At 51.1% G+C, this 14,880-nt stretch overlaps 1 protein-coding gene across 1 annotated transcript in view; it reads right to left on the bottom strand.

Annotated features, from left to right (window-relative positions):
* Nucleotides 1-14,880, bottom strand: part of EFCAB6 (EF-hand calcium binding domain 6) — a 226,274-nt gene that overhangs the window by 44,533 nt on the left and 166,861 nt on the right. Inside the window, exons 23-25 of the mRNA XM_046010713.1 lie at nt 14,721-14,839; nt 5,624-5,818; nt 1,311-1,466 (exon numbers count right to left, since the gene is read on the bottom strand). Of these exons, the coding sequence (XP_045866669.1) occupies nt 1,311-1,466; nt 5,624-5,818; nt 14,721-14,839 (470 nt within the window). The remainder of the gene's footprint in view (nt 1-1,310; nt 1,467-5,623; nt 5,819-14,720; nt 14,840-14,880) is intronic.

Below are 14,880 nucleotides of genomic sequence, written 5' to 3'. Positions count from 1 at the left end.
AATTATATCATCAAATAAAGGAAAGAAAAACAGAAGGACTTCTCTAAGAGTCTGTGTGGGAAGCATTTGGACCCCATGTCCCTCCCGAATTCCAAGCGTCTGGGAAGTGGTCCCCCTCCCCCCAGCATAAGATGGGGGCTCTGGAATCGGCTTTCCGGAGAAAAGTGGGTGTCCTAGTGCTGATAGGGGGGATTCTTAACAAAAAGAGCGATTAAGTGGAAACTTCTATCTTGACTTTACTATGGCTTCGTAACAAAATGCCCCAGAGTAGTGTATGGCTTAAAACACCACATATTTCTTCTCTTACAGTTCTGAGCACCAGCAGTCAGTTTCATTTGGCCACAGTCAAGGTGTTGGCAGGACCGCGTTCCTTCTACAGGAAGAATCTAGAAAGTTTCTCAGAATTAAAGAGCACAAGATCTCTCTCTGCCTGCTTCTCCGTCTACTTGTGATCTCTCTCTGTCAAATAACTAAATAAAATCTTAGGGAAAAAAAAAAAAAAAACCAAAAAGAGCACAAGAAAGGCCACCCAGGCTCCCAGAGGGGCGTCTGAACACTCTGGAAAAAGATTTTATGACTGGCGGTGTGGTGGGGGTTTCATCAGTGATAGGAAAAACACTGAAAACTGTGCAAACAGACAAAAATCATTATTGATTCCGGGGAACCCAAAATGCTAGGTAGTAAGGGAAAAGTGATCCACGAAACAGGTCACGATGTCGTAAACCCCGAACACTGATCACTGTGAGGCAGCCACCCGGGAACCTGGGGAGAAAAGCTTGTGGGTTTGCACAGAGGCGGTTCGTGCTCCGTGATGGGAGAAGGAAAGTCAGAGCCACATCTTCCTGGTTCGGAGTCAACAGACTCTGCCTGAAAGTTACAAACCAGGAAGGAGCACAGAAGCTTGTCACTTAGAACCACGAGTTAAGTGCCACGTGGTACCTGTGAAAACGTCAGCTTTGTGGGCCGTGGGGACAGGGAAATGCGGAGTGGCAGGGTGAAGGGGGCTGCTGTCTCTACGGAGCCTCGCAGAACCCTCTGACTCCCACCAAAGGGCATGGAGAAGGTGGAGGAAGCAAAGCTAATGTTAGCGGCGGGGTGGGGGGGGATTACGCTGCTGATCGCCATGGGGAGGACGGAAATGCGCCCCCCCCTTGTGCTTTGGGTTGACTCCATGGAGCGTGGCCACAGGGAGGCCGGGAGGTTACCGCACTGCTTGAAGGCACAGACAGGAAGGAGCGAAAGCATCGCGCCAACTGGCGTTCCAGCCCCGGGACCACAGGAGAAACGCCGTGAAGCGGGCAGAGGAGAACCTGTTTAGAAGGTCGGTCAGTTCCTCCTCCGTGAGAGGACAGCCGCTCTCCTGCAGCACCTTGTACATCCTGCCCACGGACATGTAGCCGCTTCTGGATTTGTCTAGTTTGGTGAGGGCTTTGCTGATATCTTGGTAATGGTCCTTAAGCTTTTCCCTGAAAGAGAAGACATGTTAGACACCCTAAAGCCAGGAAAACAAATCACGTCTTAAAGCAAGAGCTCCGCGACTGGTCTGATGGTGATCCGCTGGCTCATCGAAGAACTGGTTTGGAAGATGTTCTGCAGCATTGGTGTAAAGCTTACATTAAAAGGTATTCTGGAAAAAAGGATAGGTCTGTATCATCATCGTGTTATTATCATTAGCAACACTGTGTTAGAGAAATTACAGCATTTTTTTTTTTTTTTTTTACTAGAATGGGTACTTTAAAAATAGAACAAGGAGGGGCGCCTGGGTGGCTCAGTGGGTTGGGCCTCTGCCTTCGGCTCGGGTCATGGTCTCGGGGTCCTGGGATCAAGCCCCACATCAGGCTCTCTGCTCAGCGGGGAGCCTGCTTCCTCCTCTCTCTCTGCCTGCCTCTCTGCCTACTTGTGATCTCTGTCTGTCAAATAAATAAATAAAATCTTTAAAAAAAAAAAAGAACAAGGAATTAAGACCTAATATCACCTAAGTGATTGATATTACAGACTTGTGAACTGCATCCTGATTGTCCCATGAAAACCCGTGAGCACCTATGCATGCCGGCTACTGCTCTGGGTACTGGGATGCATCTAGGGATTCAAACAGGCATCGTGAGAACCCACAAGCCCGTGGGGCGAGGCTGGCACGAGACAGAAGGGGTCAGCACAGGGTGTCATTAGAGACTGCAGAGCGGGGCTGAGAAGACCCGCAGTGGGAGCGGGGCTGCCATTCCCACGGGGCGGTGCAGGCGGGCCCCAGTGGGAAGGTGGCCCTTGAGTAGAGACAGGTGTTAACCCCAAATCGCTCTTCTGGGCCCCAGGACAGTCAGCGCCAAGGCCCTAAGGCACGGGTGCAGGAGGTCAGGGAGCGAGGAAGGTGGACAGGCTCTCAGTGTTAGCCGGGGAGAAGGGGTACCCTGGGACCGCTGGCTTTTTATCAGATACTGTGTTGTTAACACAGCCGCCGTTTGTGGGCATCAACGGGCAAGCGAGGAGCTGTGCTGTCTTTGTGTACGTTCTCTCCCACTGATGCTTCTCAACAATCCAGCAAGGGAGGTGGGTAACTATCACCACACTTGACAGACGTGGAACGACAGTGCCCGGAGCCTCCGTGCAGTCAGGGCCTGACACGACCTGCCTCTCACGGGGACAGACAGGGTCCAGCTGTAGCTTCTGCCGGAGGCTGTTTTCCTTGCAGAACATGTTCGAGTTTCTATAAACCCGTTTTTTAGGAAAATTCTTCCCTGACCAAAAAAAAAATATATATATATATATTTTGTTAAAGGACTAAAAAAGTATGGAAATCTTTAGGGATGTACCATCTTGCACCTGACCTTGGTGGATTGATTATCGACTCCATGACCTTGGGTTCACCCAGATCTCTAAAAAGAGAGACTTCCTTCCTACCGACCCAAGCAATATGCTTGTCCGGGGGGGGTTCAGCCTAGGGCTTGGCTGTGGGGTTCTTATTCAGGGAAGAGAATGTGGTATAATTCTAAACACCGAATCTTTGCTGGTAATTGTCTACCACCTCAGAGATGTATTTGCGAAGAAAACAGTTCCTTGAGCATGCCTAGAAGAAAGAATCCAGAGGGACAGAACAGTCGAGAAGAGAGAAAGTTGAGTGGGAGCACGCAGGTAAGGAAGGGGAGTGGGGATGACTTGGAAGCCACGTGGGCTATCCACCCCCTGTCCTCACTGGCCTCCAGTGTGGAGGTGGCCCACTGAGTGTTTGAGCGACTGAAACAAATGAATTGCATTAACTGTTTTGCAAATGTATACCAACAGCAGCAACATTTTGGATCCCTTTACAGGTGTGTGCTGAACTCAGTCCCATACAACAAAATGACTACTCGTCATTCCCACTATTATATTCCACTTAATCCTTCAAGATGAAAGCAAATGAAGGTATAAAAAAATCAAAACATTTTTTGAGATCCATATTTTTAGAAAATGGAGGCATTCAGCATTTCTTGGACTCGTTTCTAGGCAGTAATTATTTCCCTTGCAGAGTAAATGCGTGCACAGAGTAAATGAGGGTTTGGAGCATCGATCGCTTCATGCCGAACGGAAGCGATGGAAGCCCACACTCAGGGACACTCTGCTGCTGTTCTCGGTTGTGTCTGGTTCCTCGTCTGGACAGAGAATCAGAGGTCCGACGAGGGCACTGTCATGGCCAATGGGACGGCCACAGAGCCCTGCCCCACACGACCTTGCTGGGTGGGGCTTCACTGGTTTTGCTGGTATACTCTCCTCCCCCCAACCCCCATCCGCATCTCGGAACAGGCTAGGGGCTGTGCGGCTAGTTCACCAATGCAGCTCTGGTCCCGGATCTCCAACTCAGACTTGGGCAAAAAGGAAGAGGGCATGGGAAATAAACGTGAGTTTTAAAAAGGATTTTTCTTAATTTCCAAAATGTATTTAGAGCACTCCAAACAAATAAATTCTCTTAGATTTAAGAGGAAAATATAAATTTTGGTCACTTGACATGAACCTGATTCTCGTCTTTCTCATCAGAGGAGACAGAAGACCCCGGTTACTTGCCAATGTTATAATCCGATTTTGGGAAAGCGACAGTTGGTCAGACATTTTTGTGAAATCGGGCTTGTCTTCTTTGGTAAAGAAAGTGTGATTGTGGCGAGGAGGACAGGGTGAGTGCGAATCGGCTAACCGAGCCTGGTGATCTGAGACGCGCGGTCTGATGGCTCAAAGTTCGCACAATAAACAGAAACACGGGAGGGGAGAGAATGTTCCGAGAGCGTGCCGAGATGTGAGATTTCTCTCGGAGCCTCATTACTCACAAGTGGCAGGAGGGAAGACACGAGTGGGTAATGAGGCCAGCCCTGTCTGGTAAAGATAAATTCCACTTTTTCATTAGTTTTATGGCGTATTTGATTTATACCAATCTTGCGCATATTTTTACTTTAAACCTCACAATCTCAATTCTCTTCCTCCAGGCTTTCTAACTCAGTAACTTGGACATACTTCAGGGGTGTCTTTGAACTGCTTTTCTCTTAAACCCCTCTTAGCCATTACCTTTCCTCCCTGTGCCCTTGGGAGTTTTTATTTCCTTTGCGGATTCTTTAGCAACAACTCATTGGCTCATTCAGGTGCCATCTGAGGTGGTGAGGACAGACAGCCAAAGTGACAGATGGGAGACAGAAAGACAGAGGAGAGCATCACAGGGCTAAGGCAGAGCTGTGGAGTGAGGATGGAGTCCCAGCTGCGGTGAGCGCTGACGGGTGACCATCAAGGCCTAGGACAGATCAAGAACATCCGTCCCACGGCTTTACGTTTCTGCTGAAGGGGGCAGCATTTTTTCCTGTGTCATAGATTTCTTACATAGGACATTAGTAACTAGTTTTAAGCTAGTAAGGCTCCCCCATCCGAATCCGACCCATCCCCTTTAGACAGCATCTTCTGGTCCCTGCAGAGGACCTGCATACTCTTTTGACTTAGTTCCAATCACAACACACATACTGGTTGAAATGTCATTTCCCATTAGCCCTTGATCCCATTTCCATAGTCTCTGTGATGCTAAGTGAACAGGCACGTACTTTTTCATATTCCTTGGGACCGCACTGTATAAGCCAGCGTACCCACTGGGATCGCAGGTGTCCCTTTCAGCTGTTGTTGAAGACATAGCACAAATCGCGTCTTCCAACCGCTCAACTGTTTGCTTCTACTACGTTATTTCCTTGGGGTATAGTCCTCCAAGTACTGAGTTAAAGAATAAGTTCATTCGTTCATTCATTCATTCAACAGAGGTTTGCGGGTGTCTGTGGGGTGTCAGGAACTGCTCTGCACTGCGTGAACTTGTATTCTAGCTGGGCAAAAGGGGCAGAGCCCAGGGGTATAGTTTAGCGAACACCTAAAATGTTCTCAAGGGCGACCTACAGAATCGGAAGGGTGTGAGACTGTCACCTGATAAGGCAGGGTTGGCTCATAGCCTTTTAGCTCCTTTATACTCTGTGACCTGCTGCCCATTTCTAGAATCTACAGCAGCAAAGGAGTATTAGAATTTCATGACAACTTTGCGGGCACTGGGAGGTACCACTTTAAAACCACTTTTGCCACAAGGGTATGTCGAACAGGCAGCCCCCTGATCGCGGGGCCGCGATACTCACGCGCTTACCTGACCAGCACGGCCCTGTCCACGCTCTGCTCCAGCTGCTTGACCTCCTCCTGAATCTGTTGGGGCTTCGTGAAATGACCCATGAAGTTGAAGTAGTCCTCTGCGTAGGGCTGATGCATGTCTGCTGAGTAGTTCATGCCCAGTTTCTGTAAAAATTCTTGGTAAGTAATGTGCCCTCTTCCCTCGGCATCATAGCTTTGAAAACAAACAAACAAGACCATCATCAGTAGCCACCGCGCTGTGCGAGCTGCAAATGCTGACTCAGGACCCAGGATGCAGGACCCAGACCTGATCTGACTCTGCATTTGACAAGATCCCCAGGCAAGGAGGCACAGGCTTGTCGAAGTTGGAAACCCCCTGCTCTCATCCACAGAAAGGTCACCCTCCTGAGAGGTGACCTTGGCCACCCGGGAGAGAGCAACCAAACTCATTCACTTGTCCCTCTGTTAGAAAAACGGTTGTGACTACAGAAAATTAAAATCAAGCCTGCCATTCATTCAACAGTTTTTTTTTTTTTTATTGAGCACCTACATGTAAGGCAACTATGCTAAAGTTTAGAAGAAAGTCTTTCAAAATGCATATTCAATCTTAAAACTTAAATAAATGAATGCCATTTGATTCAAATTCTCCATTTCCTCTTTGAAGAGATGCCAATTACATACAACCAGCGAGCGAGCCCAGTAAGGAAAACAAGATAAGAACTATGCTATGTACCTTTTATGTCATTTTCTATTATTGAGATGCTTCTGAATTATAATTCATTAAAAAAGGCATAATGGAAGGTTTTTTAATCTCCCAGCATTATTCAAATAGAATAGAATTACTTCAATAAAAAATTTCAAGGCAAATTGCCAATTTCCCTTAAAGGAAATTATTTATTTATTTATTTATTTTCCCCCTTATTTTTACTGAAAGATTTTGATCCTCATCTGACCGATAAAAATGGCATTTGCAGACATGATTTTTCCCAGACGATTTCCAAGCTACAAGGACCAAGACTCTATCTGAACAACGTCGTGGACATAATTCTCTAGCAGGTTCTTCGGACGCTCGTCTGAGCGTGAGTACAGGCGGCTTTAATGTGTGTGGCCGAGCTTCCCTCTGCTCGTTAACTGACCACACGTGGAAAACCCTGCAGGATCCCATGCCTGCTCGCCTCCGACACAGAGACCTCTGTGACCGTTTCATCTGAGCAGGGGTGGGGGTGGTGAGAGGAGGACAAGGGGTGGGAAGTTTAGGCAAACCCTTCATGCTCTTGTGCTAAAACCCGCAGAGCATCCCGGGAGTTGGCATGCCATCCGTCCTTCCCCAAGGCCAAGTGGGCTGTTCCCTTAAGTGCCTGCAAAGCGGGGGCGGGGGGGGGGCTCTTCTCCTCCACTTGTCACTTCTGTGTCCTACACGTCTGCTACGTGTCTGATTTCCACTTGCCCTACTGGCATCCAGACCCACTGTTGTCAGGTACTCTGGCTTACAAGGAAAGGAGGTTCTCCTCCAGCGACTGGGAGGCAGCACAGGGTGGAGAACTCCAGGCCAAACAGTCGCTCACCCGCCCTGAGACCCTGGCAAGGCCCTCGGCCACTCTGGGGCTCTGGTCCCTCCTCTGTGAGCCGCTGAAGGCCTTCCTAGACCCACGTCTCAGGCCATGTCCTGACTGCTGCTCTTACGATATTTATGGGAGCACCTGAGGCCTTTCCAGGTGTCTGTCGTTAGTGCGACCTTAGTACTTGTAACCCCTGTCCCGCAAATGCCATTCTACCTTGTATCCAGTGAGTTTGGTTTCTTTCTTTCTTTCTTTTTTTTTTTTTTAAAGATTTTATATGGGGGCGCCTGGGTGGCTCAGTGGATTAAGCCGCTGCCTTTGGCTCAGGTCATGATCTCAGGGTCCTGGGATCAAGCCCCGCGTCGGGCTCTCTGCTCGGCAGGGAGCCTGCTTCCTCCTCTCTCTCTGCCTGCCTCTCTGCCTACTTGTGATCTCTCTCTCTGTCAAATAAATAAAATAAAATTTAAAAAAAAAAAAAAGAAAGAAAAAAAAGAAAAAAAAAGATTTTATATGTTTATTTGACAGAGAGAGAGAGATCACAAATAGGCAGAGCAGCAGGCAGAGAGAGAGGGAGGGAAGCAGGCTCCCTGCTGAGCAGAGAGCCTGATGCGGGGCTCAATCCCAGGACCCTGAGATCATGACCTGAGCCGAAGGCAGAGGCTCAACCCACTGAGCCACCCAGGCAACACTTGGTTTCTAAAACAGAACCAAGTGACACACCCACAAAAGAAGGCCTGTGGGGTCTCTGGCTGCCAAGGCACCTCCTGGGGTCTGGGCAGGGCAGAGACCCTCCAGGCCCCACAGAGGCTTCTGGCAAACAGCTCTTCCTGTGGCTGGCGGTTAGACCCTAGCTGCAGAAAGGGCAGGTTATTTTCCATCCGTGTCCCTGGGAAGGGAAAGGGAAGGGGTGCCACTTCTGAGCTCTTGAGGTGATGCCAGGGTCACATCTCTCTCCCCGAACTGCCTCGGGCCTGACTAGCCTGGGGCCAAGCAGAGTGATGTGGTCCCACGACTCTGCTTGGGACACCCCTTGAATAAATCTCTCCAAGGCTCCCTGTTCCTCCAGGAGGGCTCCTGAAAGACCGCTGTGGAGACCACTCCCTGACCAATGACCCCTCTCTCTTCCTAAGTCAAGAGTGCTGTGTCTCCACTTCCGTCTGGACTTCCTCTGCGCCCGCGGTGGGGACTGCTGGGTAAATGTGCCGTGGGGCGTAGACCAGGGCCCGGCACCCAGCGACTGTCCGCTGGGGTTTGCCGCTGCCGTTCACCATCCAAAGGCTCGACTGCGTCTTTAGAACGTGCCTTCTGTCCCTGCTGGACGGCAAGTTTCTTGAGGGACAACCACCAGCGAGCACGCCGTGTTACCCTTACAACAAACTCCCGGCGCCGGGCCACAGGCCTCGCGAAGCTTGGTCCCCAGTCCTTGTCTGCTGAGCCACTGCGTACAAAGGACGCGTGTTCCTAAGGAAGCACGTGTCATGCACAAGAGATTCCTGACAACAAACTCTAAATCATGACACTTGAACCGAATGAAAAGACACTTCTTGATTACTTCATTAATAAGGATCATAAACATTCTATTCTCCTCGCAAAGGAACAGAAGACCAGATTGCATAATTGCAACTAAAATATTGTTATGAATGGGGATAACAAGAGAGTCAATTCAGCTGACGCAACCTCACCCTTCATTATATAATCCTTTGTGCAACCTTTTAAAAAATCAACTTGTCTATAAAGGTTGGATTTTAAAATGGCTCAGCAACAGATGCGCCAGCGAAAATGTTCCCATACACAGAGGACCGTAAAAGCTTTTATTTGCATGTGGCCATGGCCGCTAATTTATGATATAATCCGATTCCTCTGCCCATTTATCGTGCACCCAGTAATTCAGTTCAACACACGATCTGAATACGTTCACATCGATGGCTTTGCTTTGCTCAAAGCCTTAGTCCTTTATGCCCAGTTTAGGCATGATTCTTATGTCCCTGGTAATCCCACTGTCTACCATCTCTGACCCTAAATGTTACAGGGTCTGGGGTCAGCCCCACTGATGACCCTGGCCAGGCAGCCAAGGCAGACATGTCACCTTATGCAGCTTGGGACATATAGATCTTCTCAGGTGTCACCCACAAGGGCAGTCTGATGGCTCCCATCCCTGTCCTTCAGGGTACAGCCTCCCCTTGGCCGAGTTGGCCACGGCCACCAGGGCACAGTCAGCAAGTCCTGGTGGCGTCCCAGGTTCTGGGGCCATCCAGGACCATGATCCCTCCATGGTGCTCCCCAGTGAGGGGTGGTCTGGCCTTGAATTAAGCCAGGCCGGCAGGGGAAACACACTCCTTCAAAGACCACCCACCAGAGAGCCTGACAACTTGGATCACAAGAAGTTCTCTATGATGAGCTAGGAGCCCACCTGGCCAGTTATCCAGTACTTCCAAAACTCCCTCCCAGCTACCGTGTCCTGTTCAGTGTCCTCTTTCCTAACCTAAAGACCTGGCTCATTGGACCCTTTCAAGTCCTCTCCCTGCTCCGGGCTGTCCCTGTCTCAGTGGCCCGCAGCACAGCGCCCCCCAGGCTCTGGCCATGGCTGAGCCCACGCAGACAGCCAGGCTTCCCGGGAACTGGAAGTCGTGGCTTCTCCCACGAGCTGGTGCGTTTGGCACAGGTACCTTGCACAGTCTTTCCGCGTTGGAAGACCAAGATACAACTTACCTACCATATCAAGAAACGTGCAAAAATTGGGCCTCCATGACCCCCAAAACTTTCCCTCAAGTCCATTTGATCAAGACCACTAATCGCACACTGTTAATTGGGAGACGTGCCTCCCTGCACCAGCCTTCCGGGCGTGTTTCTAATGCATTGCCTTCATGGCTTTTCCAGCGAAGTCGGTTTTAAATCCAAAATAGTTGAATTCCGTCTGATGAACTCTGCCCGTTGAGCAGGTCCCTGAAGAAGGGCCTCCCTCAGTGGGCCCTGGTGCTGGTGGTCCCCAAGCCGGACAGGCTCTGGGTCTCAGGCTCTGCTGTGACGGGCAGTGTCCTTCCTCTCCCATCCGAGTCCCCCGTCCTCTAGGCTCTGGGCCTCTGCTCACTGGGATGCCCTTCCTCCACCTCTGGCTAAGGACTGTTTATCAAGACTCAGCTCAGGCCTCGCATCTCCCAGGGTTGTCGGGGGTGGGGGCGCATGTCCCCTCCCTGAACACCCGCCCAGGTCCCACCACCCGCGCCATCGTGTTCTGCGCTTACCCTCCCTGCCGAGCTGCGAGCAGCCTACGAGTGGGGGCTGCCTCGTTTCTGGAGCCCCAGCCTCCACTTAGAAGTGGAGCCTCCCACGTAGAAAGTTTCAAGAAACTCCTGCTTCGTGATTGCGCGGATGAATGAAGGAATGAATGAATCCACTTCCATCTTGTAACTCATTCTTAGCAGTTTCTCCAGAAGCACATCAAACACCCCGCTCCTGAAATCTCAGTCCTCCCAGCTCCTGATTTGGCTTCCACGAGCAGGTTCCCTTTCACACCAGCCTCCTCCAGGCTGGAACATTTCGTTCCTTTCATCCTTGATAAGCCAGCCTACGTCCCGTCTCACTTCACACCACGCCGACCGGGCGCTCCTCGATCTGTCCAGCGCCCGTGCTGGGGGCACAGTGCAGCGGGCAGGAGGGTGTCCCTTTGGGGCCGAAGCCCAACCAAGCCCATGTGATCCTACAGCTCTGTAGACGCCCCCGCAGGGCTCAATGAAGCCACAGGCTGGAAGCTGGCTGGCTCCCCAAACCATCACTTGGAAGAGAATCGCCCAGAAGAGCTGGTGAACGCTGTGGACACTGGGTGAGTGAGAAACAGAAGGTCGGTTTGCTGAGCCACTGAGAGGTGGGGCTGAAGTCATTAATTTCCTTCCACAGCACAGACCAGACCCTCTAGACGCTCTAGAACACTGCGCTTCACAGGTGCTTAATCAACGTGGAGTGGATAACGGATGCTGCCTTTTCTTCGCCCTTTTCTTCGCGTCTGCGCTCTATATTCTGCCCTAGTTTTTGATTTTGTGTTTTCGAAAGGGCAGAGTGTTATTTGTCTACTCACTTCCCCCTCTCTATTCTGGGGGGGCTTTCCTGTTCTGACAAGCAGGCTCCCTGAGCTGGCAGCGTGTGTCACATGGGTCCCAGCTGCCCACGACTTCGGCGCGTCCCCAGGGGGAGAACGCCCCTCCCACCGTTAGGGCGACTGGAGGAGGCTCCTGGTGCGTGACAGCCCCTGGCTGGGCGGCAGAGCCTCTCGCCAGCTCAGTGCCTCCTGCTCCGCAGGGCAGGGGCGGACGTGGCGTGTCCACGTGGTTGAGTGGCACAGGCCAGGAGGGTGAGGGGGGTGCGGACGACTAGCTGAGGTCATGGGAACGCACAGAGAATGGGGGGAAGGCCTCACCACCAGGTCGCCATTTATCGTGTCTGCCGAGAAGGTCACAGGTGCTTTGTTGTCGTCTTTTCTTTCCCTTTGTGCTTTTCTGGATTTTCCGAGACTTCTAAAACGAGTATGCGCTCATATCACAATGAGAAAGGAATTTCTCATCTATATGATCTCTTTGCTGCCAACTTTTATGCTTCCATATGCCAGGTACTCTGCCTCTACCGTTTGGTCCCCATCGCCCTCCTATCTGAGAGATGACTGAAGCCCAGAGAAGGTGAGCCCCTGGCCCCCCGTCACACAGCTCGGGGTGGCGTGCCATGGGACCAGGTGCAGCTCCTGTTTGGAGTGTGGCCCTCGGCGAGGCCCACTAGGCCACTGCCGGTTCTCTTTGCAGTTTCTGCAGGAGCATCTGATCTCACATAACCTCCCCTTCCAGACTGCAAAAAGCTTATTTGCTCTTCCTAAATCTCTCTCGCGCCTGTCACTTCCCTCCCTGTCCTCCCCGCATTGCCAGGAAAGCTCACCACTTCTCATTTGGACCAGTGGCAGAGTCCCTAACTCATCCCTGTGCCTCCCATCCAGCCTCCTGCAGGTCGTCCTCCCCACTACGGCCAGAGCGATCTTTCTAGGACACAGGCCTGTGTGGGTCTTTCCCTATTAAACACCTGGCTTTAGGATAGCATCCCTACACTGTCCTGCCCTTCGTGATTTGGATCAGCGGACATGTGGCCTGCTCTCCTGCCCACCCGAGCCACCTGCATCCTGGGCACCCAGTTATTCTGCAGTCGTGGAATGTGACACCGTCTGTTGCCCATTAGCAGAGACGTTCTTCTGGTGACTCTCAACCCTACACTCATCCTTCCGCACATCTTCTGAGTTACCCCCCCAGCGGCTCACAGGGAGCTCTGCCCAGTCAGAAGGCAGGGAGAGGGCAGCTCTGGTTATTTCCATGTCCTGCTGTGGCTGCGGCCATGGCTGCTGCTCGGCACGTGGCTGAGCTTCCAGCAGATTCTGAGGCCACGCGGGGGTGGAAGCATCTCCCTGACCTCCAAGAAAGACCCTGTTTCTCTTTTGCCCTTCAATCCTGGGCTGGGGAGCAGTTTCCTGATCTCTGGGTGACCCCCTCCTCTCACACTCTGTGAGCCCACTGGGGCAGCAGCCTCTGGGCTCTGAGTAAGTCCACATTCCCCCTTCAGACTTCCGACCCTCTGACATCTGTATCGGTCACTGTATTCAGCCCTGCTTGGCCAGAGATGGTAGAGTGGTTTCTGCTTTCCTGCCCAGATCCTGGTATGACCCTTCCTGAAGCTTCTTCTGTCTTGAATACCCCTCTGCCTTCTTCCGTGGAGGTAATTCCACACGTGACAGATGCCATCATGGGTTCCCCTGTCACCGTTTGTTTTTGGCTCCAGGACACACATCCACACTGCTTCTCCCAGAATCCCTTGCAGGTGGGAGCAGCCACGTGAAGGAACTCTGGCCAACAGAACGTGGGCAAGGTGATGGCCCCATTTCCAGGCCTGGTCTCTACAAGGCTGACCACATGGTCCTCTGTGCTCTTTCCCTTTCTCTACTGGCAGACACAGAAGGTCCAGGGGGTGGTGGGACTCCTGGCCCCTGAACAATTTGAGGGCAGACCCCCTCCCCCAACACTGACACCCACACCAGGTGGAGACATCGTTATCAGGACAAGCCCCTGAGATGTCGGCCCCATTTGTTCCTGCAGCCTGCCCTGACCAACTCACCGCTCAGACAAATTGAGCAGAGCAGAGTGAGGCACAGAGACATTAAGTAACTTTGCAGAGGCCACACAGCACTAAGGACGGAGGCAGGAGCCATGGAGGCAGAGCTCTCCCTCTTCACCCCTCACCATCCACGGGGTACAGGCAGCTGAAGAGATGCAGATGAAATTCTGACCTCACACAGTTTTCAGCATGGGACAGACATTTGTACATTTAATAATGTCAAAAAAATGAATAAAGAACCTCTGGAACCATTCCAACCTCACTCCTACCGTGACAGCTTCCTGCTCCTCCAGGGCCCGCCGTCCTCCCGCTTTTATCTCCCATCCCCCTCACCATGGTCCCTCCTCTGGCATTTGTCACAGGTGACACTGTGCCCCAGCATCTGGGTTACTAAGCCTAGAGTGAGAGGTCCATCCATGTGCCTGTGTACCCCAATCTTTTGGTTACTCAGTGGGACCTACTCATTTCGTGTACTGAAAGGGAACATGAATAAGGAGCCCAAATTGGCCCTGTGTTGGAGCTGATCTAAAAAAATAAGGATTCTGTAAGAACTTCAAGTTGCTTTTCTAAATTAGACACAAAACAGCCCACCTAATTCTAAACTCGGCCAACGTTTCAGCCTTCCACTTTGAACAGATGAAAAGCTAAAAAATTACATGAGCTGCTTGGTGAGTCTGGCCCTGAGAGGGTGTACGATACCGGTGCGCCGTCCTGGGGGAAGGCAGGCGGCGGCGAACACATCAGGAAGACGGAGGTCATTCAAAGACGGATCCGGAACTTGGAAATGGACCGCATTGTTAGCGCACCTTGAAACTCAGACATCTACGTGGGGAATATTGCAACTGGGGGCTAATTCAGGAACAGCTAAATCTAAAATTCATTTTGAAAAATGTAACCAATATTAGGTATTATGTCCAGTTTAAGACACCCTCGGGAAACTTCTCCAAGTTGCCAAAAGTTTGGTTATTTTCTCTCAACAAATTACTTATCTATAAAACAGTTGTGCAACGTTGATTTCCATCTTTAGGCAATGGGAGAGATGGTTTCTCCCCTTACCCACTGCGACTCTGTCTGCTGCGCTACTTGTATTAGAATAGAGTCTTTGGAGAGTGACTTAGTTTTTTAAAACGATACAAGTTTGGACTTGAACTCCCTCTTCCTTGCAAATGCCAACCTCTCCAGTCTGGTATCCATGATGAATGTTTTACTCCGATTCTCCACAGTCCTAAAGACCAGCCTCTTGGCCAAAGCTGCTTTCTCAAGGGAGCAAGGACACAGGACAGACACAACCCAGTGGAAACTTTTCGAGGCCCCGCATCGCACCCCCAAGTGGCATGCCAGGTGGGGGTTCCGTCTGCTGCGGCCAGCAGCCCGGGGCTGGCAGGATAGAGGGGAGCCAAACCTGCAGCTTCCACTTACCGCATCCAGAGCTTTTCAAATTCCCTCGGCGTTAGGGGAATATCAAAACCATAGAGCGCGTTCTTTACGTCCCGCCGCCGAAGAATGCCATTGCCCTCATTATCAGTTTCTATAAAATTCTAGAACATGACAAGACAACATTTAGTAACATATAAAACAT

The sequence above is a fragment of the Meles meles genome, chromosome 7 (assembly GCF_922984935.1).
Source record: "Meles meles chromosome 7, mMelMel3.1 paternal haplotype, whole genome shotgun sequence".
NCBI lineage: Eukaryota > Metazoa > Chordata > Mammalia > Carnivora > Mustelidae > Meles > Meles meles.
Note: the sequence above shows the minus strand (reverse complement) of the source record. Positions and strands in the feature narration are given on the sequence as shown.